This window comes from Cricetulus griseus, chromosome 9 (genome assembly GCF_003668045.3).
Source record: "Cricetulus griseus strain 17A/GY chromosome 9, alternate assembly CriGri-PICRH-1.0, whole genome shotgun sequence".
NCBI lineage: Eukaryota > Metazoa > Chordata > Mammalia > Rodentia > Cricetidae > Cricetulus > Cricetulus griseus.
Window position 1 is genome coordinate 26953526 of NC_048602.1, and position 27342 is coordinate 26980867.

Genomic DNA, 27342 nt, shown 5'->3' on the forward strand with positions numbered 1-27342 from the left:
GCCTCCCGAGTGCTTGCTTCTATGTCCCTAGCACAGTGACAAGGGACATGTCCCACCCCATGTGGCTCATCAGGGTTTTTATAAGACAGAGAAGCAGGAGAGGCATGGGCAGTGATGTAAGCGAAAGATGCAGCCAGCCACAGTCACCCTTGAACAGAGGGACTGTGGGGTCCCTAACAGCTGGAAAAGCGAGCAGACGGGGCCCTGGAGCCTCCAAAGGCTTGCTCCAGTTAGCCTAGAACCCCCAGACCAGCTGCTGGAGAACATCTGTCTGAAGCCATCGAGTCTGTAGCCCTTGACTGCAGTACTGGGAGTGCAGCTGGAGTGGATGAGCCACTGACCCACTGACCAAGTACACAGAGCTCCCAAACAGGGCCAGTGTGACCAAAGCCAGGGAGACGGTCGAGGGCAGAAATCCGTAACCCTCGGCTGGTTAAAGTTAGGAAAGGGGCTGGCATGTCCAAGAGGAGGTTACCCAAGGGCCAGGTCTCAACCCTGACTAACCCTGGCCTTTGTCCTGCTTAAAGCCCCTTCTGGCCCCACTCCAGAGAGTCCAAACTCCTCAGCCTGGAGTTCACAGCCCTCCAGGGCAGCCCCATCGGAAAGAACTTTCCCCAGAGTGTTTTGAAATGTGTGACCCTGTGACTGAGGATCCCTGCCTGACTTTTCTCTCCCCTACCCACCCCCAGGAGAGGGAAAATAAGGTCTCACAATGCACCTTATGCTGACCTCAAACACTTAGCGATCCTCCTGCCTCCACCTTTAAGAACCAGGGTCATATACCATTATTCCTTTATGTTAAATGGCTACCCATATCTTGTGGCACTTTCTAGTCAAATCTGCCCCAGAGCCCCATTGCCCCCTTCCTTCTGCCCTGATCCCCTAACAGTTCTGCTCCATTCCCACCTTCAGCATGGAGACTTGAAGGAGCCCCAGGATCTGGGTGACTTGATGAGAACAGCCTTCCTTCCCTCATCCCGCTCCCTGAGTTGGATGCAAACCACGCTGGCAATGCTACAGTGACTCCAAGAAAGGAGCCTGGGAAGCCGGCACATGCCACGAGCATCCATGCCTCCAGTCACAGTCCAGAGGGACACCTGACATGATGGCACACATCAAGCTGTGGGACAGCATTGAGTGGCAAAAGTTTGGGAACTCCCTGCCTCCTGTCAGCAGGACTACAGCGCCATCCGGGAGAGAGAACAGTTTCTTAGCAGATCTCTGGTGGAAGGGCCCCACTCACCTCTTCCCAGACTCTAGGACAGGGCCATGGGGCAGCCCAGAGCCCTGGCCAGCACAGAGGGCAAGCTGAACCCAGACAGAACCTGAGCTGGAGCCTCCTGAGAGAGGAACACCTGCTCCAAACAAAGTCTCCTTTATTATACTCATGTGTGTGCACGCATGGTCACCCCGGCCTGTGTGTACATGTGCACAGCTGGAAGCATGCACACAGGTGTGCACTCAGGCCTGGGGCACCACTCCATAGAGCTGGTGGGGGAGTAACTTCTGCTTCTCATTACAACTGTAGATCCACCGGGGCCGGACGAAGGCCAGGGAAGGGTTCTCCATCAGGGCCTGGGGGAGAGAGGTCCACATGGGTATAATCAGAGGACAGAGGCAACTCAAAAGTGGGTTGGGGTTCCCCATCTCTGCTCCCCCCCAGGGCTCACCTCCTCAAAGATGGGGTCCCACTCCTGGGCTGTGATAACGAATTGGACCCGCTCGCTCATGTAGTCCTCAAGTTCACTGGTGGAAGAGAGGAGGAAGCAGGGGTGGGGGGGTGGACTGTTAGCGGCCTGCCCACACTCTCAGGTGTGTCGCACTGTCTATGAAACACCTTCTTCCTTGTCTCTTGCTGGGATCCATATTAAGTCTGCTTGAGGAGGAGGGACACTAACGCAGGCCTAGCTGTCCTCTACTGTGGCACCTTCTTCCTTGTCTCTTGCTGGGATCCACATGTCTGCTTGAGGAGGAGGGACACTAACGCAGGCCTAGCTGTCCTCTACTGTGGTAGACACTGGCCTCTCTCTGGCCAAGCTCCCCCGACCCCTCATTGTTTAACTGCTTTAGGTTTTGTTTTGGAGCCTGGCTTATTGCTTGACCTCTGACCTCTGGGGCTGCCTGTGAGACCTGCACCTCCCACACAGCAGCCTTGACAAGTCACGCCAGCAACGCCCACAGTGCTAACCCTCTCAGAAGGGGAGGGAAGAGCAGCCAAGCCTCCTGGGCCACACAGCACAGTGGCCAGGGCTAGCACCTGGACTCTGAAGCCTGTGCTCACCCTGTTGGGCACACCCACACCATCTTTCCACAGCCCATACCCGCTACAGTCAAGTTGCCAGCTCGCCCATGGACCCACCACCAACCCTGCAACTGACCCATTGAAAGCTGTAACGTATCGGATAAGCTTCCTCCTCTCGTCCCCAGGGAACTCCCCGTACAGGAAGAAGTGTTTGCCCTGGAAGAAGTCTGTGGGAGAGACGGGGAAAGGGGAAACATGAGGCCCCAAATCCCCAAGCATCCACCAGGACCGCTGAGTACTGGGGGACAGAGAGGAAGGTGGAGGCGCCTGGCTCACAGAGTGGGGACCCGTTGACTACTAAGTTCCAGTCTAGCCCCCATGCAAGCCGGCAGAGGCTCCTGCATGCCTTCGCCTGCCGCTAAGCAGAAGCCGAGACACACAGCCACCTACAGCCATGTGGCTCTCATGGTCAGGCCACAGACACCTTTCTGGCTCGGCCCAGAAGCAGCCACCACTTCACCTCAGCTGGCTTCTCTGGACTCTGAGCTGGTTTCCTTGCCATCTTGAGGTGACTTCTCAGGTCACTGATTCACTGTCCTCATTCTGGGAGCTTGGGGGGTTCAGAGTTCTTCCCTGCCACGTCCACAGCCTGGGAACCCGACCTCCCCTGCTGCACCCTGATGCCTTTTCTTCTCCCCTGGCCTCCTACCCCTCCTTTCTTTTATAAAACAGGGTCTTAGCAGTGTCCAGGTTGGCCTTGACCTTGTGATCTTTTGCCTCGGCCTCCTGAGTGCTGGGGCTGCAGGCATGGGCCGCCATACCCGGCTCTCCTTCCGTTCCTGACCCCAGAAGGGTCAGACACCTTCCCACATCCCTGCAGTTCTCCCTGTCTTCTGGCTCTGCTATCTTCCAAGTGCCCCAGCAGGGTGTGGTAGCACACATGTGATCTAAGAACTTGGGAGGCTGAGGCAGGAGAGCCACAAGTTTGAGACTAGCCTGGGCTACCTGAGACCCTGTCTCAAACAGGCAAGAGCATGCGCGCACACAGCATTGGCTTAACACTGTCAGCAATGAGTGTTAAGCAAACAACGTGCCTGGTACTCAGGTGCCATGGTGCGGCAGGGCAGGTAACAGAGCTGAGCCTGGGGGTAGGGTGAGGAGTCTTGAATCATTGACCAGTAAATAAGATTGCTCACACAGGGAGGGTCACCACACAGCACGGTCACACTGGTGAGAGCAGGAAGGGGAGCGTTAAGGCGGGGAGCCAGGGAGCAGGTGGCATAGCACACAGCAGTGACACTCAGAAGTCAGGGTTTTCCAACCTGGGAGCTCTGGAATTGGCAGGTCAGCCTCTGTGGAAGCCTCGTTGTCTGTGTTCTCGTCTGTGGAGCCAGCATATGGGTCCTCACCATTCTCCCCTGGAGCTGGGGGCTGCCTCTGCTCCCTCTGCTCGGCTACCCTGGGAGGTCAAGGGTTGTGGAGTGTGAGGACTCAGGGAGCAGGCACCCCCACCCAAGGGCAGGCTGCATCTACCCCACCCCAGCTACCTCCTCAGCTCATCCTCGGTGTCTCCGGAATCTTCCGCCCCATTGTCCTGTCCTTCTGCCAGTAGCAACGCAGTCAACAGGCTTGTTTTCTGGGAAGTCTGTTAACACCCCTCTCAGAATGGCACCGAGAATAGAGCCAGGGACTTCGAACTCAAACTAAGTAAGCTGCTCCCTCAATCTAGTTTTCTATGCCCTCTCCTTTACTCCATTCACCTGGATACAGTCCTCCCCACTCAGACCCAGAAATCTAGACCCCAGCCCTGCCCTCAGACCCAGGGCTCCAGGCCCAGCCCTCCTCCCTCAGACCCAGGGCTCCAGGCCCAGCCCTTCTTCCTCAGACCCAGGGCTCCAGGCCCAGCCCTCCTCCCTCAGACCCAGGGGTCCAGGCCCAGCCCTCCTCCCTCAGACCAACGGGCCCAGGCCCAGCCTTCCTCCCTCAGACCCAGGGGTCCAGGCCCAGCCCTCCTCCCTCAGACCCAGGGGTCCAGGCCCCAGCCTTCCTCCCTCAGACCCAGGGGTCCAGGCCCAGCCCTCCTCCCTCAGACCCAGGGGTCCAGGCCCAGCCCTCCTCCCTCAGACCCAGGGCTCCAGGCCCAGCCCTCCTCCCTCAGACCCAGGGCTCCAGGCCCAGCCCTCCTCCCTCAGACCCAGGGCTCCAGGCCCAGCCCTCCTCCCTCAGACCCAGGGGTCCAGGCCCAGCCCTCCTCCCCACAAACATAGGAGTACAGACCTCTCCCCCATTCAGACTCTAACCTGACTGTTCCCCCTCAGTGTCACTATTGTCCTGGGGTTCTGGTGAGGGCGATTTGGTCTCTTTTGGAGTGGGTGGTCTCTGGGGTGAGCTGGGTCCTGCTGCTTGGGTCTTGGCTTTGGCCTGAGGCCGCTGAGGGAGGAGGGCTGAGTGAGGTCAGGGCAGTGAGGCTTTGGACAACCAGCAGGGGGCAGAAGCGGGAAGCTGAGGCAGGCAGCACAGCAGACCCTGGCCAGCGAGGGGCATCAGACCTTCCGGGAAAGCTTGGGAGCTTCGTCTTCACCACGCTCACCGGGAGAGTCGTCCTCCTCATCCTCACTGCTGGAGCCAAGCCCTGCCATGAGGTACCTAGGGGAGGAATCGGGCCTCAGGCACAGAAGGAAGAAAGAACTCTGGGGGGAGGGGCTGTGGTGGCTCCACTGCCCCTGCCCCTCCCAGATCCAGAGGGGTCCACAGCTGGGCAGGCAGCCCAGCCACCCCGCAGACTCTTTCCCTCCTGGGGAAGATCTGTTCCAATTGAGAGAGGAGAGAGCAATGGGAGCCAGTCTTCCCTTTGAGAACCAAAGGAGGGCGCCACCGAGCAGCGAGGGGAATTCTCAAAAGCAGATCAGGTGGAACTCTGAACCTGGGGGTCTCTGCATCTGTACACTCAGCCAATCAGATGAGAGAAAGCAGCATCTGCACGGAACATCCACAGACTCGTCACTACTCCCTAACAGTGTGCTGGGAGAAGGGCTTGCGTGGCGTCTACACAGTGCTGGTTACAAACCATCGGAGATGACTGCAAACGTGAGGAGTCTGAGGCAGGGCTAGAGTGAATTGAATTCCAGTCTGGGTCCCTTAGAAAGGCCTCCATCTTATTTTTATTTTACATGTATAAGTGTTTGCCTGAATGTATGTCTGTGCATCATGTATGTGCCTGGTGCCCACAATGATGACAAGTACTCATCAGATACTCAGAGACTGGAGTTAGACAGTGTGAGCTACCATGTGGGTACTGAGAACTGAACTCAGATCCTCTGGAAGAGCAGTCAGTGCTCTAACCCCTGAGCCATCTCTCCAGCCCCCACCATCTTCAAAATTTTGATCCTCAGTAGACTGTGTATGTGTGTGCACACGTGTGTGTGCATGCCTGTGAGTGTGTGTGTGTGCACGTGCGCGCGTGTGTATGTATGTGTGTGTGTGTGTGTGTGTGTGTGTGTGTGTGTGTGTGAGTGTGTATGTGTGCGTGCGTGCGTGCGTGCGTGTGCTGAGACCTGGCCCCACTCTGACACAGCTTCCTGTTTCCACCGGAAGCCTCTGCATACAGCAACCTGCTGTGTCCTTCCCCTTCTGCACAAAACAGATGTTACAGAGTCTGTGACCCACCTAGAGGCCCTGCCCCTCTCGCTGAAACCAGCTAATGCTGGTTTGAGATCACCTGAGCCGGCCTAGCTGGCCCCAGCTCTGGGGTGAGAGGCAGGGGTGTGAGCTGCCTGAGAGGCGGGGCATAGTGCGCTCTCACCTGCGGGAGGGCAGCCGGCGCCGCAGGCGGTAACAGTCCAGCACCCACTCTTTCCGCACAATCCGGCCTCCGAGGCCCAGAACCTGGCTGTACTTGGGGGTGTTGGCAAAGGCACAGCTGGGGAACGCAGAACAGGGATCTCAGATGTGATGTGACCAACAAATGGGACAGGGCGAGGGACAGACAGAACAGAGACGGGGCTAGGGGAGGGGGAAGCAGAGAACTGGGGGGGGGGAACAGACAGACAGACAGACAGACAGACAGACAGAAGGAAGTCGGGAGGGAGGGTAGCAGAACAGGGACAGAGTGAAAACAAGAGGGCTGCACGGGGAACAGTGGGTGACATGGAGGCCTACATGAGGTGTGTGCTGTCCGGGGTCCAGTCTGGCCGATACTTGGCCCCCAGCTCCAGGGCTTTGTCCCGAAGCTCTGAGCGGAAGGGGTTCTGGAAGCCACTGAGCACCACCACCACACCCTGCAGAATCTTCCCCAGCTCCTGGGGGCCAGCTCGGGCTCCCCTGGGCTCCGTGCCTTCTCGGGGCTTCCCTGGGGCTGCCTTCTGTGCTGGGGTAGAGGCTGCGGCTGCAGCTGGGGAGCGACTAGGAACAGTCACTGGGAGTCAAAAAACACAAGTTCAGTGGTTCCCTGGGGTGTGCATGCAGCACACGGGAAATCAGGCCCCCCTGCCCCCCTTCCTAGATGGCAGGGTCAGGACCCCAGCCTTCCCTGATGACACACTAGCCAGGATCTCGGCTGAATTAAGGAGTCCGGTTTGCTTACGTTTGGGTCTCTTGAGGGTGGGTGGCCCTGCTGAAGGTTTGCTGGCAGGCCTCCTGTCTTCTAGATTCAAGTCCAGTTTCCTCTTCCCTTTGGGAGACTCCTGAGGCTGAGGAGGCGGGGATGGGCTGAGCCTTCCAGCTCCTCTCATTCTCCACACCCCAGTGTCTGACTGACGACCTTACCTTGCAAGAGCTACCCAAAGCCTTGGAGACCGAAGAGGCCGAGGAGGTTGCATTAGAAGCCTGCAGTGTAGCTGCTGCATAGCTGGGTCCTGCTGGGCCGCGCGCAGAGACTACAGGGGAGACAGTGAGCTGACACTGAGAGTGCAGGCCCACACACTTCAGCCCTATCATCAGGTGTCATGGCACTCCCAAGCCCAGAGGTGGCACAGGGCTCCAGACTTCCTCCTCACACTCAGCAGTCCAGCTCCCAGCCTCCCTCCCTGACAGCCTCGTCCCCAGACCCAGGGATCCAGCCATGCCCTGCAGGGCACGTCCTTTTGTTAGGACAAGTCAGGTGTCACACAGCCTATGCTCAACTCCAACTTTGCACCTGCCTGAGGGAGACCATAAATGTCTCACCTCCCGCCTCGCCTCCCTGGGCTGAGATTTCAGGCGTGGGCCTAGGAGCTGATCCCAGGGCTCCATGCACCCCGTCCCCACACGCACCTGAAGACGTCTTGTTGATGCGACTGAAGAAGAGAGCCCCTGGCTTTAGGGAGCTGGCACCATCATCCTCCTCTTTCACACGGAACTGGCCGAGCTTGGTCACGGTCCCCTTCTAAGGTCCCGCAAGGTCAGTGCTGTGGGAAGGCTGCTGGCAGGCAGGGGTGGAGAGGCGGGGAGAAGGCTGAGGGGGGGTGGGGGTGACAGGTGCAGCTTACCTGGGATGGAGTCTCCGCCTCGTCTTTGTCTGGAGGGCTGTGAAACCTCACAAAACTCAGGCCATAGGGTGAGTCCTGGAACGGGAGGTGTCTGGGTAGCACAGAGCTGGGTTCTCAAGCCCGTCACAGCGGAAGCCCTCTCTGGCTCAGTCAGAGCAGGTGCCCAAGGGAGGATGGTCATGATGGTAACATTAACCCTCACGGAGCCCTAACTGCAGACAAGGCCAAGGCTTAGCCCTCAACCTGCACTGGCTCTTTGACCTTCATTGCAAATGGAAGTTTGCTGGAGGGCAACGAGTCCACTTCTGTGTATCCTATCTCTGACTGGAGCCATTTCTGGAATGCAGAACTTTTGCTCCTCTGCTTTCAGGGTGCAGAACTAGAAGATAGGCACCTGAGCTCTTGGCCCCAGTAAGACGACGACAGTGACATTAAACAGAGCCTGGTAGGCCTCCGTTCACTCTCTAACACTCCCTCTAGAGAACTAAGCTGCTTGTTACTGGAGGAGCTCAAGCCCATTGCTGGGAACACAGAGGTCACGATCCGACAGGGGCAGCAGCTGTGCACTGCCCCCAGCGCCCTGCACTCAGGATGGCCCCCAGACACCCCTGGCCTGGGCCACGCCTCTGCTTCCACACGACGTACCTTGCTGTATGGCTGGCTGCACACAATTTTAACACGATCCCAGCGCTTCTCCGCTGCCGCCCGGACTAACTTGTCAGGCCCAAACATACGAACGCGGTTGGGGTTTGAGCCACTTCGGCTCTCAGAAGGGGACATGAAAGAGGAGGTGACCAGAAGGACCTAGGGAGGAGACAACATAATAGATGCAGAACAGAGCTAGATGACAACACTGAGGCCCAGATGCCCTAAGGAACCGCAGCAGGAGTCTCAGGGAGAGAGAGGCACAGGGTTCAGATGCTCTTTGGAGATGCTCAGCTGAGTCAGCTCAAAGGCTGGGGGAATTACAGGATGCCAAAAATAAGAGACCCAAATCTAAAGATGGAGCAGCGTCAGTTACTAAGTGATGGCAAAGCACATCTGAGGGCCAGCTGTGCCTTACCAGGCTCTGCCGAGAGAGGGAGCGAGAGAGACTGCTCTTTCTGCTACACCAGATGAACCCGGTGTGCAGCACCCTACACCTGCTCTTCAGGGTCAGTTTCAGGCCCCAGGGCCCCTCTACACTGTGACAGATGTTTCCACATTCCAACCTGCCTTCTGTTCCTCATCCCAGGGGTGACAGCTAGCTGCCCTGACTTTTCTTCATCAGACCCCAATCTTACAGTAACAGCCAGTAATTACATTCTTGTATTAAATTCTGTCCACAAAAAAGTAATGGGCATGGTCTCTGGCTCCAGGTCATGGCAGGGCCACCACAGAAGCAGGAACATGGGTAGCTCCATCTGGACTCCTTAGTGAAGCCTTGTCTTAAAAAACAAATAAGCCAAGCTGGGTGATGGTGGTGTGCACCTTTAATCCCAGCACTTAGGAGGCAGAAGCAGGCAGAGTTCTGAGTCTGAGGCCAGCCTGATCTACAGAGCAAGGTCCAGGACAGCCAGGGCTACACAGAGAAACCTTGTCTTAAAAAAAAAAAAAAAAAAAACCAAATAAATAAATAAATAAAAATAAAAGGAAAATGTAACAATATGTCTCTTGGTGCCCGGCTCTAATTAGGGAAAGAAAACAATAAAGTCAAAGAAAACCATTCACTCCTCGGCAGGGCCAGATTCTGAAGTAAACTGCAGGGCTGGGTTTCTCACCCAGGGAGGGAGGTGATGAAGGGAAATGCAGCTGGCAGCTGCTGCCCACACTCAGTGATGGAGACCCCCAAATGTCTCTTCCTATTTACTGTAAAGAGGAAGCACTGTGGGGGCTGGAGAGATGGCTCAGAGGTTAAGAGCACTGGCTGCTCTTCCAGAGGTCCTGAGTTCAATTCCCAGCAACCACATGGTGGCTCACAGCCATCCGTTATGAGATTTGGTGCCCCCTGCTGGTGTGCAGATAGACATGGAAGCAGAATGTTGTATACATAATACATAAATAAAATCTTCAAAAAAAAAAAAAAAAAAAGAGAAACCACTCTGGTTGTCACACTGCCTTTAGGCTTCCAAAGTTAACCTCTTACTCTCTAGTCTGGGCTACCTCCAACTCTGATGAATCTCTTTTGTACAATTTCTTATACTAGGGATGAAGGCTAGACCTTCAGACATGCTAGACAAGTGCTCTACCACTGAGCCACACCCCAGCCCCTCCCTGGGGGATTCTAGGCAGGGGCTCCACCACTGAGCCACGCCCCCAGCCCCTCACTGGGGATTCTAGGCAGGGGCCACTGAGCCACGCCCCCAGCCCCTCACTGGGGGATTCTAGGCAGGGGCTCTACCACTGAGCCACGCCCCCAGCCCCTCACTGGGGGATTCTAGGCAGGGGCTCTACCACTGAGCCACGCCCCCAGCCCCTCACTGGGGGATTCTAGGCAGGGGCTCCACCACTGAGCCACGCCCCAGCCCCTCACTGGGGGATTCTAGGCAGGGGCTCTACCACTGAGCCACGCCCCCAGCCCCTCACTGGGGGATTCTAGGCAGGGGCTCTACCACTGAGCCACGCCCCCAGCCCCTCACTGGGGGATTCTAGGCAGGGGCTCTACCACTGAGCCACACCCCCAGCCCCTCACTGGGGGATTCTAGGCAGGGGCTCTACCACTGAGCCACGCCCCCAGCCCCTCACTGGGGGATTCTAGCAGGGGCTCTACCACTGAGCCACGCCCCCAGCCCCTCACTGGGGGATTCTAGGCAGGGGCTCTACCACTGAGCCACGCCCCCAGTCCAAGGCTTTTTTCCAATCCTGTAATCAATGACTTCCTTTTAGTGTACATTGAACAGGAGAAACCAGGCAACATGTATATGATGAGACACAGGAACTACAAAGGCATTTTAGGCACAAGCACAGGAAAATGGAAAAATACTGCTCAGGACACCCTCGGCTCCCACCACAGATCCGTAGTGTCAACATCAACCCTATTTTTCTTTTGTTTTTAATTTTGAAATGTCTTGCCAAGTTGGTCAGGCTGGCCTCAAATACTCTACATAATAGCCCAAGCTGGCGCTGAACTTGCAAACCTCCTCTCTCATCCCCCAGAGTGGCTGGTATTACCACCAAGCCTGTCTTTCTCTGCGAGATCTGGGTGGAGGAGGAAAGGCATGTTGACTTTGCAGGAAATGGTGTTGCTGCCCTGTGCTCTGGACTTGACCTGGAGGAGGAAGCAACCTTGCCTGACTGTCTCCTCCTTTGTGTGTCTACTTCCTATATGAAAGCCAAGCACTTTAAAGCCCTGAGCTTTAGTTGTGACTAGATTTAACAACCTCAGACTTGAGTATAAGTTCAATTTGAAATTTTGCAGAAGCACAGCTGTTTCCAGACCTTGGGAACACAAAGGCCTGAGCTGACCACACCACCTTCTAGAGGGGCAAACCCTGAATAAAACACACACAAGATGAACAGTCCAGCTAAGGAATGCACTGCATTCTATTTTTGCTGTTATGAAGTAAATTCTGATCTACGTTTTAGAAAGAGAAGCAGTAATTTTTTTTTTTTTTTTTTTTTTTTTTTTTTGGTTTTCGATACAGGGTTTCTCTGTGTCGCCCTGGCTGTCCTGGCACTCGCTCTACAGGCCAGGCTGGCCTTAAACTCACAGAGATCCGCCTGCCTCTGCCTCCCGAGTGCTGGGATTAAAGGCATGCGACACCACCACGCGGCGAGAAGCAGTCATTTTTAAAGATTTATTTTACTTATACTATGTGCATGGGGGTGTGGGAGCCTCTGGAACCTAGAAGTGCAGCGCCCCCTGGAGCTGGGGCTACAGAAGGCTGCGAGCTGCCCGACACTGGTGCCAGGGCATCACTCCCCCTTAACTGCTGATCCAGCTCCACAAAGAACTGCTTCGTACTAACTCCTGTAGACTCACCCAGAAGGGAGGCTGGGTGGGTCCTCCCCCGCCCCCGCCCCCGCCCCCTTTTGTAAGCACGGGGGACAGCAATGGAGATATGGGGGTGTCAGCATCCCCCCAGCCCCGCTCACCTCATAGTCCTGCTCGATGGCTGTGGCCCCGCCCCCTCCGGCAGACCGGGTCACCAGCACCTCTACGAAGGCCGAGCCATCATTCCCAATGTCTATGCTGTGTATCTGCTCCTCCTTCTCCAACTGTGGGCAAAGAAAAGCTACCATGAGTTCTGCCCTGGCTGGCTTTGGAACGGGGGACAGGGAAAGAGAGATGATACCCACTTGGGCTGCAGTGTTCCCTGGAACGTCACCTATGTGTCAGTGGGGACCAGAACTGAGTGGTGTCATGATTTGTCTGGCAGGCAGCCCGGGGCATGACATGGAGCAGAATTCGCTGAATGAATGCACACACACACACACACACACACACACACACACACACACACACACACACACACACACCCTATCCCCACTGTACACTTGGTTCACCAACACCACGCTCCCACCTCTCGACAGGGTCACTGCCACACTCCCTGGTGGCAATAGCCAAAGGCATAGATAGCTAGGTTCAATTGTCATACAAAGGACATATGACTATGTAGGTTCCTGAACAAACAAACTGATGCGTGCCAGGGGCTCTTTGGGTTTTGCTCATCACCAAGTCCTGCCATTGAATCCCAGCTCTGCCACACACTAGCTGTGCGCCCTTGCTGGCTCACCTCCTAGAGTCTCTACTTCCTCATCTATAAACCAGGGGCTCATCGAGTCAAGGAACTCCCACATAACTAATCTGCCGGAGGTCATGGCACACAGTAGGCACCCGGCAGCTGTCAGCCTGGCAATGTTTTCATATTGGTGATCCCTGTGACGATACTGAAAAAGCTATGGGGGGAGTAAAGCTGGGGCTTGTGTGTAAATATTGGGGTTACAAAGGTGGTGCAGGAAAATCAGAAGGTTTTTGTTTGGGAGAGGTGGTTGTTGTTGCTGTTGTTTTCTTTGAGACAGGTTTCTCTGGGTAGCCCTGGCTGTCCTGGAACTCATTCTGTAGACCAGAGATCTAAGTTCAGCCTATGACACCACCACTGCCATCGCCACCACCCAGCAGGTAACTCTTTGAAATGCAGGAAGCTCAGTCAGGAATGGAGTCACTTTCTGAGACAGCTTGAAGTCTGCCACCCAGTGCAAACACGAGACTGTAGTTATCCTTTTGTTTTAAGTTTATTTATTTTATCGTATGTGCATGGACATTTTGCCTGGATGCTTTCCCAGTCCCTGCAGAGGCCTGAAGAGGGTGTCAGATCCTCTGGAAGTAGAGTTAGATAGTTGTGACCCGTCATTCGGGTGCTGGGAAGCAAATCCTGGCCCTCTAGAAGAGCAGCGTGCTGAACCAACTCTCCAGCCCTCATTTACACTGCAGTGCCAGCCACCCACAATCCAACAGTCAGAATCTCAAGCATGAGCCACCACAGCTCTGTTTTCACAGAGCTTAGTTTTAGTTTTCTTTTGGTGTGTGTGCTGGGGGAGAGGGGACACGACCCAAGCACACCTTGTACTTGGGGTCCCCCTAGCTCCACCTCCCAGGTGCTAGCACTGCAGGCCGGGGCCGCTTTGCCAGGCCTGTTTCCCTTTGATCTGAGTGGCTTTGTCAGGTGCTGACCTAGAAAAGCCCCAGGCTTCCTGCTGAGTCTATTATCTGGGAGCAGGAGCACTGCCTGACACAGGCTCATTATTCACTGGAAGAAAGAGCTATTTATGAAGACTCTCACCAAAGGACCTGCGGCTCCAGCCCGAGGGCTGAAGGCACAGAAAGGTGTGTGGGTGCGGGGCAGTCAGGATGGGTAACGCTAAGCCTCCTGCTCTCCAGTCTGGGGGCTCCCCACCCCCAAAGACAGGGTTTCTCTGTAGCTTTGGAGGCTGTCCTGGAACTAGGTTTGTACACCAGGCTGGCCTTGAACTCACAGAGATCCACCTGCCTCTGCCTCCTGAGTGCTGGGATTAAAGGTGCGCGCCACCATCGCCCTGCTGTCTGGGGCTCTTTTACAGGATGCTGGATGAAGAGCTATCACAGCCCTCACAGGCATATTCGAAGTCTTGGACTTCGAATGTAGTCCCGTTGGTGAAGGACTTGCCTAGGATGCAGGAACCCTAAGTTCGAGCCCCAGGAAAGCATAAATAGAGCATGGTAGCGCATGCCCATCACTTCAGCACTCTGAATGTGGAGGCACTGAAATGAAAAAAACACATTTGCTCAACCCTACCTGACCTCTTTGGGCTAAAACTGAGGTCAGTCTGACCTTCAGGTACACATGGCACTTAGGAACCATAACTCATCCGCCATTAACTGCATGGTGACACCGCTGTGCCGTAATCTTATTCAAAGTTCATATCCTGTCATGCTTGCTAACAGCCATCACAGCCACACCAACGGGACGCACCAAACTTGTGGCTTTACCTTTATAACTCCCCTGCTCACGTGATCTCAGGAGTGCGTGCTCCTGGCCGGGACTGTGTGGCCCAAAAAACCCTTCAGATTCATAAAGAGTTCGTCCTGCTGTCCTCTCGTGTGAGAACATCCAGTTACAACAGCAGGAGGATCACAAGCTCACGGTCAGGGCTGCAGAGATGGCTCAGTTGCCAGAACTCTTCAAACCCACAACAAATTCATAACCTCATGTAATTCTAGGTCCCCAGGGACCCAATGCCTCTGGCCTCTGCAGGCACCTGCACTAAAATGCACCTCCCCCACACACACATACTTAAAAATAAACTTTTAACTGCCTATCTACTGCCACACAACACTGGCCTCCACTGTCATTCTAAACCACAGCCAATGTTTCCTCGGTTGAGAAGGGTGCCCCAAGGTAACAACTGCAGCCAGCTGGGCCCGCGACCACAACTACTTGGGAGGTGAATCCATAGTTCAAGGCCTGTCTGGGCCACAGAGTCCGTTCAAGAGCAGATGGGTAACTCAGTGAGACCCTGTCTCAAAGATGGGATGAGGGTCAACGGTGGAGTGCTTGTCTAACCTGCACAGCCTGTTCAATACCCAGCACCACAGAGGAAAACAGAGCAAAACTGAGTGCTCACGCCAGCAGCAGCGCAAGCAATGCAAAACCTACTCTTCCACCAGGGCTCCAAGCTCGGATGCTGCAGTCACCTCCTCATCGTGGAAGAGCAGCAAAGCCCAAGAGAAAGGCAGCCCACTGTCTCCAGTGCTGTTCCTGGGCCCACAGCATTGCACACGGAGAGAACGCAAGTCAGCATAGAACCTTCTGACACTGAGCCCAGCCGACTTCCTGTGGCTTCAACCATTCTTCTCCAGCTATATCACCCATCTCCTATCCAAGAAGGCGGAGGCCCCCGCCTTCACACCTGCCACCCCAGAATCTGAAAGACTCCCCACACCTCACCACTGCTCATGCCTTCCTTCTGAGCAAGATACTTCAGACCAAACAAAGAGGAAGCCCTCATCTTCTCCCACAAGGGTTCCTCTACTCCTAAGTCGGCTTCATCTTCTCCACTACACACTTGGAGTCTGGCTTTTTATTGTTGTCTCCCCTGCCCCCAGTGTTGGGGGTGTCCTAGGGCCTTGCACACACCAGCAGACCTCTACCACTTTGGTGTTATATACTTTTTAAAAAACAAAACAACAAAAAACCAAAACCCACTGCGTCTCATGTGTCCCAGGCAGGCCGCCATCTTCCTGTGTAGCCAACAAAGTCCTTGGACTTCTGGTCCTGTCTCGTCTCTTTCTGCCTTAATGCAGTGCTAGGGATCAAACTCAGGACACTACCCAGCAGCCTATGCAAACGGCCCCGACCTGGTATTCTATGCTTGCATTGTCGTTCATGTTTTTCTAATCTTCCTAGGTAGACACAATGCATGAGAGCGAACAAGATGGGCCACAGAAAGTGGGCAAAGGTGAGAGAGGGCTAGAGAAAGCGCTGCCCTGTGTGCAGTAATTAAAAACAGAGAGGGGGGACTGGAAAAAGACTCAGTGGGGAGTGTGCTGGCCTAGCATGCAGAAGGCAGCACAGGAGGCTGACTAGGAAGGTCACCAGCTCCAGGCCAGCCTGAGTTACAGGGTGAGACCCTGTCTCAAATTAATACTAGCAACAAACAGGACAGGGGTGCCCACCCACAATCTCAGTAGTCCGAGGAGGAGACAGGAAGACCACAAGACAAAGCCAGCCGGAGCTGCACACAGTGAATGCCTTTCTCAAAATTGAAGAGCTGGGAGAACGGCTCAGAAGTAGAGAGTAAGACCCGGTCTCAAAACAAAATAACAATGGGCTCTGGGGAGATGGCTCAGTGGTTAGGAGCACTGGCTGCTCTTCCGGAGGTCCCAAGTTCAATTCCCAGCAAGGACATGGTGGCTCCCAACCGTCTCTACTGGGATCCAATGCCCTCTTCTGGTGTGCAGGTGTGCATGCAGACAGAGCACCCACACACATGAATAAGTAAATTAAAAAAAAAGAAGTTTTTAACATGGCAAAGACACGGCACTTGTAATGTGAAATCAATCCCAGCACTTGTGAAGCAGAGGCTCACAGAGCTGGAGGTCTGCACAACCAGACCCTGTCTCAAACGGCAACAGAACAAAACAAGCATGAAGCGTTCCGTGTGCTGCTGACACTCAGGTGATACACCAATGTTCCAACTGGACCTGTCCCAGGATCCCCTGGAGGACAGGCGGGGTTGGCAAAGAGGCTGCACTCCCTGGCTGGAAGCAGGTGACCATTTGGGCACAGAGTGGCCATGGCTGACAAAAAGAGGTGTGTGCGGCTGACACAACCAGAGGGCTGAACCCTGTGTGGCAATACCAACGTTGTGTAACCGTGTTTGGAGAACACACAGGGAAGCAAGAGAGCACACAAGGCTCTACTGTCTTCTCTCGTGTCACTACAAAGGAACCAAAGCCAGCGCTGGATGAACTCAAGAGTTACCTACAAACTGGCAAGTGCTAAGTGCAGTTGGATTTTCCCAGGGGTCTCTGGTACGATGGAATCTAACAATGCACAGTGCTGACCTCTTGTTTATTCTCAACAGGGAACAAGGAGCCTGTGCAGACCTAAGTAGCATCCTATCCTCTCTCTGCAGAGGCCCTGGAGGCTCCCATCTCAAACAGCCCTTTCCTGGTCTTGGGTGCTGCGAGAGGGTCCTACCCTCACCCCATCAGCTCTGGTCCTAGCCTGCTCACTGGCCTCCTTACCTGTCGCTCCCCTCCCTGTGGATGCTCAGCCTCCTTTGCTCAAAGTCACCAGACTCCAGGCTGCAGAGATGGCTCAGTGAGCAAAGACACTGCCCTCAAAACCCACAGAGTGGGAGGAAAAGAAGTGACTTCTGCAGGTTGCCCTCTGACGTCTACAAATATACCATGTACAGCAGCGTGCGCACATACACGCATGCACGCACACACACACACACACACACACACACACAATAAATGTAGTTAAAAAAAAAAAAAGGTTCACATCTTTAATCCTAGCACCAAGGAGGCAGAAGCAGACAGATCTCCGTGAGTTCAAGGCCAGCCTGGTCTTCAGAGTGATTTCTAGGACAGCCAGGATTATATGGAGAAACTGTCTCAGAAAAAAAAAGTCACCAGTAAGGCTGTAGATGGCTCAGTGGCTAACAGCACTTACTGCTCTTGCAGAGGATCAGGGGTTTGGTTCCCAGCATCCACAGAGCTCACAACCACAACTTCCAGGCATCAGACACTCAAGTGGTGTGTGTGTAGATGCATACAGTAAAGCATTCATAAACATAAATAAATTCTAAAAAAAATTGGGAGGGGTAGGTTGAGACAGTAGCTCTGGCTGTCCTTGAACTCACGAGATCTGCCTGCCTCTGCCTCCCCAGTGCTTTGGTTACAGGTGTGTACCACCACACTCAGTTTAAATTTTTCAAAAAAGTCACCAGACCTCATATTTAATTAAAAACCTGACCACACCACTATCTGGCTGGACACTCCTCCTCCCCTTGCTCCGTTCTCCACAGCACTCATGGCTCACTGCCTGATACAGGATCAACTTAATGAGCCTGTCAGCCTTTGCATGCTGGGTCTCATGCAGCCCAGGCTGACCTTAAATTTGCTATGTAGCAGATGACCTCGAATTTCTGATCCTCCTGAGTACTGGGGTGACAGGCGTGCAGCACTGTGTCCAATCTCTGTGGTGACTGGGTTCAAACTCAGGACGCGGAGTGCACCAGGGCCAGGCAGGCTCTCCTCCAACCCTCCACACCCAGCCAGGCAGGCTCTCCACCACCCCGGCCACATGCCTGGCCTCCAGGTGTGAATGTCATTATGTACTGCCCACTGCCTGACAGACCAGGACCAGTGTCGACTCACAGAAAGCACTTAACACACACTTGTGGAATAACTGAATGAGTGAACAAATGGTGCTACCCTTGATCCTAGCCAAAAGGCTGAGAAGTGATGAACCACTCCAAGCATCAATGTCTACACCTCTGTCTCCAGGTACACACAGGACCTCTGGTTGCCCCCCATATTTTCTTTTACACTTTTCTATGTATGTGGGTGTTCTATGTAAGTTTTCTATGTATGTGGGTTTTCTGCCCGCCCACACAGATGTCTGTGCACCACATGCCTGGTGCCCTCGGAGGCCAGAAAGGGCGTCCTTTCCCTTGGAACTGCAGTTACAAATGGCTGTGACACCGTGGGTGCTGGGAATGACACCCAGGTCCTCTGAAGGAGCAGCCTGTACTCTTACCCACTGGACATCTCTCCAGCTGGACATTCATTCATTTAATGTACGTGGGAGGGGTTGTGCACGCATGCCCTGTGATGTGGAGGTCAGAGGACAACCTCTGCCAGCCAGCTCTCTCCTCCCCCAAGCGGGGGCCAGTGACTGGACACAGGCTGTCAGGCTTGGCTCCGAGCACCCTTACCCACTGAGCCATCTCGGGAGCCTCGGAATTCCCAAAGTCACACCCAAGGAGAATGCATGCTCTTTTCCCCAAGATGTTCCCCTCTGGATTCCCTAATTCCCTGGCAAACACACCCTACTTCAGTCTTTTCCAAACAGTCCCGTGCTTTACCTGTCCGGCTCCCTAGTTCTCCGTCACGTTTCTTCCTCCTCTAGTCTTTCGGTTCCCAAGCCCTCTTACAGAACTGAACGTCCTTTCAGGGGAGCAGGGGTGGGGGTGGTGTCACCTGATCGTAAGCCAGGCCTGAGGAATCACTGTCGCATAAAGAAATCCCCAGCCCCTCCCTTTATATCAACTCCTACATGTTGACAGAGCACTTCTGCAGACATTATGTCACCACGGTTTTTACAACCACCCCAGCCTTGGGTGTCTTCATTCTCAATGGGTACATTTGGAGAGATGAGACACAGCTGCCCGAGGTCGGCGTGAGTAAGAGGGAGAGGTAGGATTTGAATCCAGACCCCCAAACTAAATGGTAAGCAACCTGGTTCTCACACGGTTTAAAAGACAGGCTCTCAGTTGCATAATTTTCACTGGGCCTCAGTTTCTTTATCTGCAAAATGGGGATAATGACAGTCTGTAGGTCATGGGGTTTTACGAGGTCCAAATGAATCAAGCCATGTGAGGTGTGTAGGCTGCTGACTGGCAAGTTATAATGGCAAATAACATTAGTTTTCATTACCAGTCTCTGGCTAAGGATTTAAGACACATTTAAACACCTAACACTGGCCGGGAGATGTCACAGATCTATGTTGGCTTGTTTGTTTAAGCTTCTAGATAACCCTCAAAGGGCTCTGTGAGCCAGAACTACTAAGCAAAGAGGCCACAAATATGTTCAGTCTTAGAGAGGGTCTCATGAGCCTTGTCCCCACCGAAGTCCTTCACCTAGTAGCCTTTGACTCAGAACCAAGGACTGTGGCCGAGGAAAGTATGTGTGCTGGGCACGGTGACTGTGGCGGTGGCTGGGGCCTGGGGGCTGTAGCTCAGCAGTGCACATGGAAACAAAGGAGGCTGACAACGTAGTCAAAAGTACCACCTCTCAAGAATGGGCTGTCTTACACTGTCATCCATGAGTGGTAGCAAAGACCTTTACAGCAGGACCCTTGGATAAAACACGGGCCACCACACAGGGGGCAATGGGCAGCTGCTTCAAAGCATCTAATTCTGCCGGGCGTTGTGGTGATTGCAGGCCTTTGATCCCAGCACTCGGGAGGCAGAGTCAGGCGGGTCTCTGTGAATTGGAGGTCGGCCTGATCTATAGAGTGAGTTCCAAGACAGCCAGGCTACACAGAGAAATTCTGTCTTAAAAACAAAATAAAACCGAAAACAGAAAAAAATTATTGTTATCATTTTAAATAAGTGTGTGGAAGGAGGTTGTGCCTCCAGAGGCCAGCGGTATCCGATCCTCTGGAGCTGGACTTACAGGCTGTTGAGTCATCACTGGGTGCTGAGAACTGAACTCAGTCCTCTGGGAGAGCAGTTTGCACTCTCACGCCATCTTTCTGGCGCTGTCCTCAAATTTCTTGTTCCTTTCAAAAACTTTTTTTTTTTTTGTTATTTGAGACAGGGTTTCTCTGTGTAGCTTTGGAGCCTGTCCTGGAACTAGCTCTGTAGACCAGGCTGGCCTCGAACTCACAGAGATCCACCTGCCTCTGCCTCCCGAGTGCTGGGATTAAAGGTGTGAGTCACCACTGCCCAGTGTTAGAAACAGACTTTCAGGCCAAGCATTAGCATGTCTTGATTCCAGGACATGAGAAGCATCAGGGAGGCAAGTATTGGACTTTGGAGTCCAGCCTGTGCCACGAAGTGAGCCCATCTTAAAAAAAATGTCACACATGCTCTACTCTCATATCCAAGAAAAATAAAAGGTCTTTAGAGCTGCAGAGCTGTGGTTTGGCTTGAGTTAGAACATTACAAAACACACGCAGAGGCCAGAAGTGAGGGTACGCTTGGGGGACTGGAACAAGACCATCCTAAGTTTCAGGCTGGAGGAAGAGACTGATGACCCGAGTTAGATCCAGGGAACCAGGACCCACACAGTAGAAGGAGAAAAGCGACTGCGACAAGTCGTCTTATGACCTCCACATGCGTGATGCCACTGAACTTGTGTGCCCACAGGCATGTATACAAAAGAAACTAAAATGAAAAAAAAATCTTTAAGCAGTCAAAAAGCATAAATTAAAAACAAAACAAACAAAGCAGTCAGAAATGTGTCAGCCAGGCTACGGACATGGCTCAGTTAGTAGATCTCTTGCCTGGCCTGCAAAAGGCCCTTAGTACTCTCCGTGTATGTAGTGTGTATGTTTGCGTGGATTTTAAGTTAAATGAAAGAAAGGCAAACAGACAGATGCCAGACTTGATAGTATCTACCTGGAATTCCTCCATCCCATATGACAGAGGAGAATCAGGAGTCCAAGACATCAGCTATAATTTAAGAGAATGAGGTGGGCGGTGGTGGCGCACACCTTTAATCCCAGCACTCAAGAGGTGGAGGGAGGCAGACCTGAGTTCAAGTCCAGCCTGGTCTACAGAGTGAGTTCCAGGACAGCCTGGACTCTGTAGAGAGATCCTATCTCAAAAATAAAACAAAACAAAACACCAAGCAACCACACACACACACACAAAAAAGCCAGTCTGCTGGCTACTTTCAATCCTCTCCTTACACCTGTTTCATTCACTAATTAATTTGGTGGCACTAGGATGGAGCCAAGGGTCTCAAGTGTTCCAGGCAAGCACTGTACAGCTGAGCTGTATTCCTAACCCTTTTTTTAGTAGTTCCTGTAATGCTAATTACTTTTATTTCTGAGGCAAATTAAAAGTTGTCCAGGCCAGGCGATCAGCAGTTAAGAGCACTGACTGCTCCTCCAGAGGTCCTGAGTTCAATTCCCAGCAACCACATAGTGGCTCACAACCATCTATAATGCTATAATGAGATCTGGTGCCCTCTTCTTCCTCTTCTGGTGTGTATGCACACATGCAGGCAGAACACTATACATAATCTTTAACAAGAAAAAAAAAAAAAAAAAAGGGCATTGGTGGCTCACACCTTTGATCCCAGCACTTGGGAGGCAGAGGCAGGCAGATCTCTGTGAGTTCGAGACCAGCCTGGTCTGCAGAGCGAGTGCCAGGATAGGCTCCAAAGCTACACAGAGAAACCCTGTCTCGAAACTCTGGAAAATTCAAAGAAAAAGAAAAAAAAGTTGTCAAGGCCATCGTTGAACTTAGGACTCTCCTGTCTCAACTTTCCAAGCAACTGGAATCACAGGCCTGAGCCACCAGCTCCTCCAACTTTGCCCTCTTTACTACAACGAAACTGTTTTATGTAGAAAACCTCCATGGCCACCTTCTGGCCCTGCAGCCACCAGAAACAGCAATGACTGCCAGTGTCCCAGCTGAGGAAGCTGAGGCCCAGAGCAAGAATCAACCTACTCCCGACTGACTCCCGGTCATCTCTGGGCTTAAGACTCTTCTCTCCTCTGCCAAGGGGGCACTGGGATTTCACCCTGCCCATTTTCCAGGCAGGTGAGATGAGCAGGCACTCTCTCTACCAGGGAAGGCAAATCGGCTCGCCCTACGCCCAGCTGGCTTGGGAATGAGGCCGGGGGCTTCACAGCCCGGGAGGCTGAGGAGGGGAAGGGCAGCATCACCTGTAGGACCACAGAGATGGTCTTCTCGCCTGCGGTGGCTGCCCGCCACTTCCGGTAGGTGTCGGCCTTGAGAAGGTTTTCTGCACAATGGGTCTGCAGACAAGAGTAGAGAAGTGGAGGTCCGTTAAATAAAGCTTATTTGAAAAAAAAAAAAGAAATAAAATGAGTTGCAGGTCGGTGGTGGCGCAGGCCTTTGATCCCAGCACTCGGGAGGCAGAGGCAGGAGGATCTCTGTGAGTTCGAGGCCAGCCTGGTCTACAAGAGCCAGTTCCAGGACAGGCTCCAAAGCTACACAGAGAAACCCTGTCTCGAAAAAAACAAAAACACAAGACAAATAAATAAGAGATAAAACTAAAATTCTGCAGGAGGATCTCTGTGTGTTCGAGGCCGGCCTGCTCTACAAGAGCAAGTTCCAGGACAGCCAGGGCTACACAGAGAAACCCTGTCTCAAAAACAACAAAGCAAAAAAAAAAAAGAAGACAAATAAATAAGAAATACAACTAAAATACGGTGATTTGGGGGAGGCTGGCCGACTCTCCGCGCGAGCTGCCCAGGGCCCCCTTGTCCCTCCCTTCCCCGGGGAGCTCCAGCGTGGCCCCGAACCGCTCGTGTCCCCCGGATGCGTGCCCAGCCCCCCCGGGGAAGCCACCAAAGTTGCCCTGGGCTCCCCCAAAGTCCCCAGCGCGCCTCGGGAGGCCCCGCGTCTCCTTCCCGCCCTCGCCCCCGGCGGCCCTCACCGAGTCCTGGCTGCTGCAGGACACGACGTGGCGGAGGCTGATCTCCGGCATGCCCACGGCCGCGGACCGGCTCCTCCCCGCCGGCCACACACGGAGAAGGGACCCCGCCGAGAGGGCTCGGAGCAGGGCGAGCCTCCGCGCCCCGCACGGACTCAGCGCGCACGCGCGCGGCGCCCGGGCCTTTCAAACCGCGGCGCGCCGCGGCGCGCGTCGACACTGCGCATGCTCCGGACGGACCCGGCCGAGCCAGGCGCCCGGTCCCCTTAGCAACAAGCCTCCCCTGCGGCCCCGCCTCCCCCCCCCCGATCCCACCACTCGCAGGCCTCGCTTCCCGATGACGTAGCACCCGGCTTTCCGGGAGCCTGACAACGGGATTGGGCCCTAGGGGAAACGTGCCCGGCCGCGTCATCGGACGCCGCGCGGTGACCGGCCAATCCCGAGCCTCAGAGGGTCTCCGGGAGCCGGCTGCGTCCCGCCCGCGAGACGGTGCCCTCCGCCTGCGGTTGCCGGCGCGCTCCGGCCCCTTCTCCCCGCGGACGGACCGACGGACGGACCGACGGAGACTTCACAACTTCCTTAGCGCTTGGCCCGAGACCAAAGAGGAAGCAAGATCTTAAGCAAAACAAAACTCGTTCCCATCACGGAGAGCGCGCGCGCGAGAGAGAGACAGACAGACAGACGCGCTCGTGCGCGCGCATTTAGACAGACGGACAGACGCGCTCGTGCGCACACACAGGCGCGCGCATATAGACAGGATAGATGCTCTCGTGCGCACACACAGGCGCGCGCATATAGACAGAGGATAGATGCGCTCGTGCGCACACACTGGCGCGCTATAGACAGACAGACAGACGGACAGGCGCGCTCGTGCGCACACACAGGCGCGCTATAGACAGACAGACGGACAGGCGCGCTCGTGCGCACACACAGGCGCGCTATAGACAGACGATAGATGCGCTCGTGCGCGCACACAGGCGCGCGCATTTAGACAGACGATAGATGCGCTCATGCGCACACACAGGCGCGCGCACATACACAGACGCGCTCGTGCGCACACACAGGCGCGCACACATATACAGACGCGCTCGTGCACACACACAGACGCGCTCGTGCACACACACAGGCGCGCGCATACAGACAGACGCGCTCGTGCGCTCACACAGGCGCGCGCATACAGACAGACAGACTAGAGATGCGCTCGTGCGCTCACACAGGCGCGCGCATATAGACAGACGCGCTCGTGCGCTCACACAGGCGCGCGCATACAGACAGACTAGAGATGCGCTCGTGCGCTCACACAGGCGCGCGCATATACACAGACGCGCTCGTGCGCTCACACAGTCGCGCGCATACAGACAGAGGGAGATTTCAGAACTTTCTTGGCTCTTGGCCTAAGACCAAAAGAGGAAGAAAGATGTTAAGTAAAACAAAACACGTTCCCAACACAGAGAGGGCGTGCAAGAGAGAGACAGAGACAGACAGACAGATAGACAGATAGACAGACAGACAGACAGACAGTAGATGACAGAAAGAGCACTCAGACCCTTCTTGGCTCTTGACCTGACTCCAAAAGAGAGGGAGAAAGATCTTAAACACAAATTTTGCGCCATGTACACGCGCTGGCGCGCACAGGCCGGCCGGCTCCCACGGACGCCTTGGTTTCCCAATGCTCTGCGAGCATTTGTCTCCATCCTCGCCCATCTCTGGCCGCTGACAGGCTCTCTTGTGTTTGGTCCCTGGGAGGGCTCGGAGCCGGACACAGCTCAAATACAGAAGAGTGTCTGTGAGGCAGGCACACGAGAAAGGGAAAGGAAAAGTTGACAAGGCGCCCGGCCCCCGCAGGACGGGCCTAGACATGCTGGGCGCTCCCAGGTTAGGACCCAACCCACGCTGGGCGCCTCCTTGGGAAAAGAGAAGAGGGGATGCCAGTCTCCGAGGTTGCTCTGCACCCGCAGGGAATCAAGTGGCCCAACTCCAAACTTAGGCTTTGTGGAGGGGGAGTAAGGGAGGGAAAAAACATGTAAGTAACCTTCTAGGTCCAAGTGGAAGAAGACACTGGAAATCGAGACACTGAATTCAGGTCCCGGTGCAGGGAGGGCTGAGTCCATCTTGTGGATGCTGCTGGCTCCATGGTTCCAACCCGGAGGCTGTGGAGGACTGCCAGGGGTTCTGACCTCAGCTATTTCTCACCCCAGGGTGAAGGTGGGACCAGACCCGCCCTTCCCTGGCTTCCTATAAGGGCACAGGACCTGGGACTGCCAGGTCACACACCATGAGGCTGTCTAGAAGGCACAGGACCTTCCTGCTGGCTTTCACACTGCTCTGCACCCTGTTGGGTCTCGGTAAGTGCCAACGGGACCTGGCCTCCTTCCTGGTATCTCAGAGGGCATTGAGCAAGGTCCTCAAGAGAGGGGGGTGGGTGTCCAGATTCATGAAGGATGCAGAGACTAAGGAGGAGAAAGCCTGGGTCTGACAAGGTTTGGTGGGCCCCAGGAAGGATCTCAAAACACGGCATCTGAATTCTGGGAAATCAGATGAGAGCTGAGCTTCAGAGAAAATTCTTTAAAATGTAACGAATTAGTAAGGACAGAGGTGTGTCCCTTTCTCCCTGGACTTAGAGGAATTCAGGCCCTCAGCACTCCCAAGCCAGCGCCACTGTCGCTAGGACCAAGGTGGCTGGGTTCCAACCCCGTCAGGGAGGAATTCATGCCACTGATCCCTCTGGGCCTCAGTCTCCCGCTTTGACATAGGACACAGACCCCTGCCTGAGCTACCAGGTACCTTCTTCAGGAAGCCGAGTTCCACACCCCAAGAACCAGCCGGACCTGAAATCTTACAAAAGCCCCATAGAAAACTCTGACACGACCCCTCCCTGCCTCTGAGCTTGCTCATAGGACCCTGGCGTCCAAAGTCCCCGAGCCTTGTAATTATTAAGTAAAACAGGCTCTGCGGTGGAGTCATTTCCCGCCCTAGAAGCCACTTCGCGGGCATCGCCAGACAATTCCTGGACAGTCCTCAGTGCCCAACCCCGAAAGATCAGGAAGACCCTAGTGCCTCCCCGCAAGTCATCTCTCCGTCCAAACCATGGTCTGCAGACCACCCTAGCCGTGACCGCGCACCCTGCCCTCTTGCTCGCCTCGCTGCAGGGTGCTCTCTGAGCTGCGAAGTGTGCAAGAGTTCGGGACACACATGCAGCGGGAAAATGAAGACCTGCGAAGCCGGCAAAGACGCATGCGTGGTTCTCGTGGGCGAGTCCAGCACAAGTAGGAGGGTGTGGCTTCAGCCAAGAGGGTGGGGTACCTTCGCGGGATGGTCACCGGGAGGAAAATCAGAGGTGGGAGAGACGCGTGGGTGCTGCACAAAACGCTGTGGGCAGAGATTCTGAGACCCAGGCTGTGCTGAAAGAAAGGCAGGGGGAGGATGGAGAGATGAACCAGCTGTCAAGAGCACCGGCTGCTTTTTTCGAGACAGGGTTTCTCTGTGTAGCTTTGGAGCCTATCCTGGAACCAGCTCTTGTAGACCAGGCTGGTCTCGAACTCAGAGATCCGCCTGCCTCTGCCTCCCGAGTGCTGGGATTAAAGGCCCCGCAGGATCTCTGTTTTCAATTCCCAGCGTCCACATGGTGGCTCACAATGGTCTGTAACTAAAATCCCAGGGCACCAGCGCCCTCCTCTGGCCGCCACCGGCACTGCATACTTGCGGTGCACATACTAGGAGCAGGCTAAATACCCATCCACATGAAATAAAACGGGGCAGGGGAGGGGAGCTGGGTGAGGGAAAGACGAGGGGAGACGGGAAACTAGCAGGAGGGAAAGAGTCTTTTTAAAAATGTTTTTTTTTTTTTGGAATTACGTGTGTGGCGGGGGAGGCATTATGCAGGTGAGTACAGGGCTTGCAGAGGTGGGGAGAGGAGGTGAGGTCCCTCGGAGCTAATGTTACAGGCAGTCTGCGGGACACCGATGATGGGAGCTGAACTTGGGGTGTTCTGCAAGAGCAGGTTGTGTTCCTAACTGAAGAGCCATCTCTCCAGCACACGGGAAGGGCAGAGAGGAGGGCGGGACAGAAGCCTGGAGGAGACACAGGAGCGGAGATGGGGTCAGGGGGAGACAGCAAGGGAGCTACCTGGCTGGAGGACTGTAACCCTGAGGGATGGAGCAAATACATCCGAAAAAAGTAGAGATGAGGGCAGGGGTGAGGAACAGGAGGGTATCCAGGAGCCTGAGACCAGCCGGGGCTGTAAAACAAGATCCTGCCTTTAAAACAAACAAACAAACAAGAGGAGGAGGAGAGAGGAGGAAGGGAGG

At 54.6% G+C, this 27342-nt stretch overlaps 2 protein-coding genes across 2 annotated transcripts in view; one reads left to right on the forward strand and one right to left on the reverse strand.

Moving 5' to 3' along the window:
- Nucleotides 1–1461: 1461 nt before the first annotated feature.
- Nucleotides 1462–23089, reverse strand: Xrcc1 (X-ray repair cross complementing 1). The gene is given in 17 exon segments (NM_001246679.1): nucleotides 1462–1575; nucleotides 1671–1746; nucleotides 2379–2469; nucleotides 3565–3701; nucleotides 3790–3844; nucleotides 4543–4672; nucleotides 4792–4888; nucleotides 6045–6161; nucleotides 6401–6656; nucleotides 6825–6930; nucleotides 7007–7116; nucleotides 7493–7604; nucleotides 7708–7782; nucleotides 8353–8511; nucleotides 11782–11904; nucleotides 22302–22394; nucleotides 23039–23089. Coding segments are annotated over 17 exon segments (1902 nt in total).
- Nucleotides 23090–23489: 400 nt separating this feature from the next.
- Nucleotides 23490–27342, forward strand: part of Pinlyp (phospholipase A2 inhibitor and LY6/PLAUR domain containing) — a 7552-nt gene continuing 3699 nt past the window's right edge. The window contains exons 1-3 of the mRNA XM_035449540.1: nucleotides 23490–24910; nucleotides 25234–25380; nucleotides 26185–26301. Coding sequence (XP_035305431.1) covers nucleotides 25311–25380; nucleotides 26185–26301 — 187 coding nt within the window. The 5' untranslated portion in view covers nucleotides 23490–24910; nucleotides 25234–25310. The remainder of the gene's footprint in view (nucleotides 24911–25233; nucleotides 25381–26184; nucleotides 26302–27342) is intronic.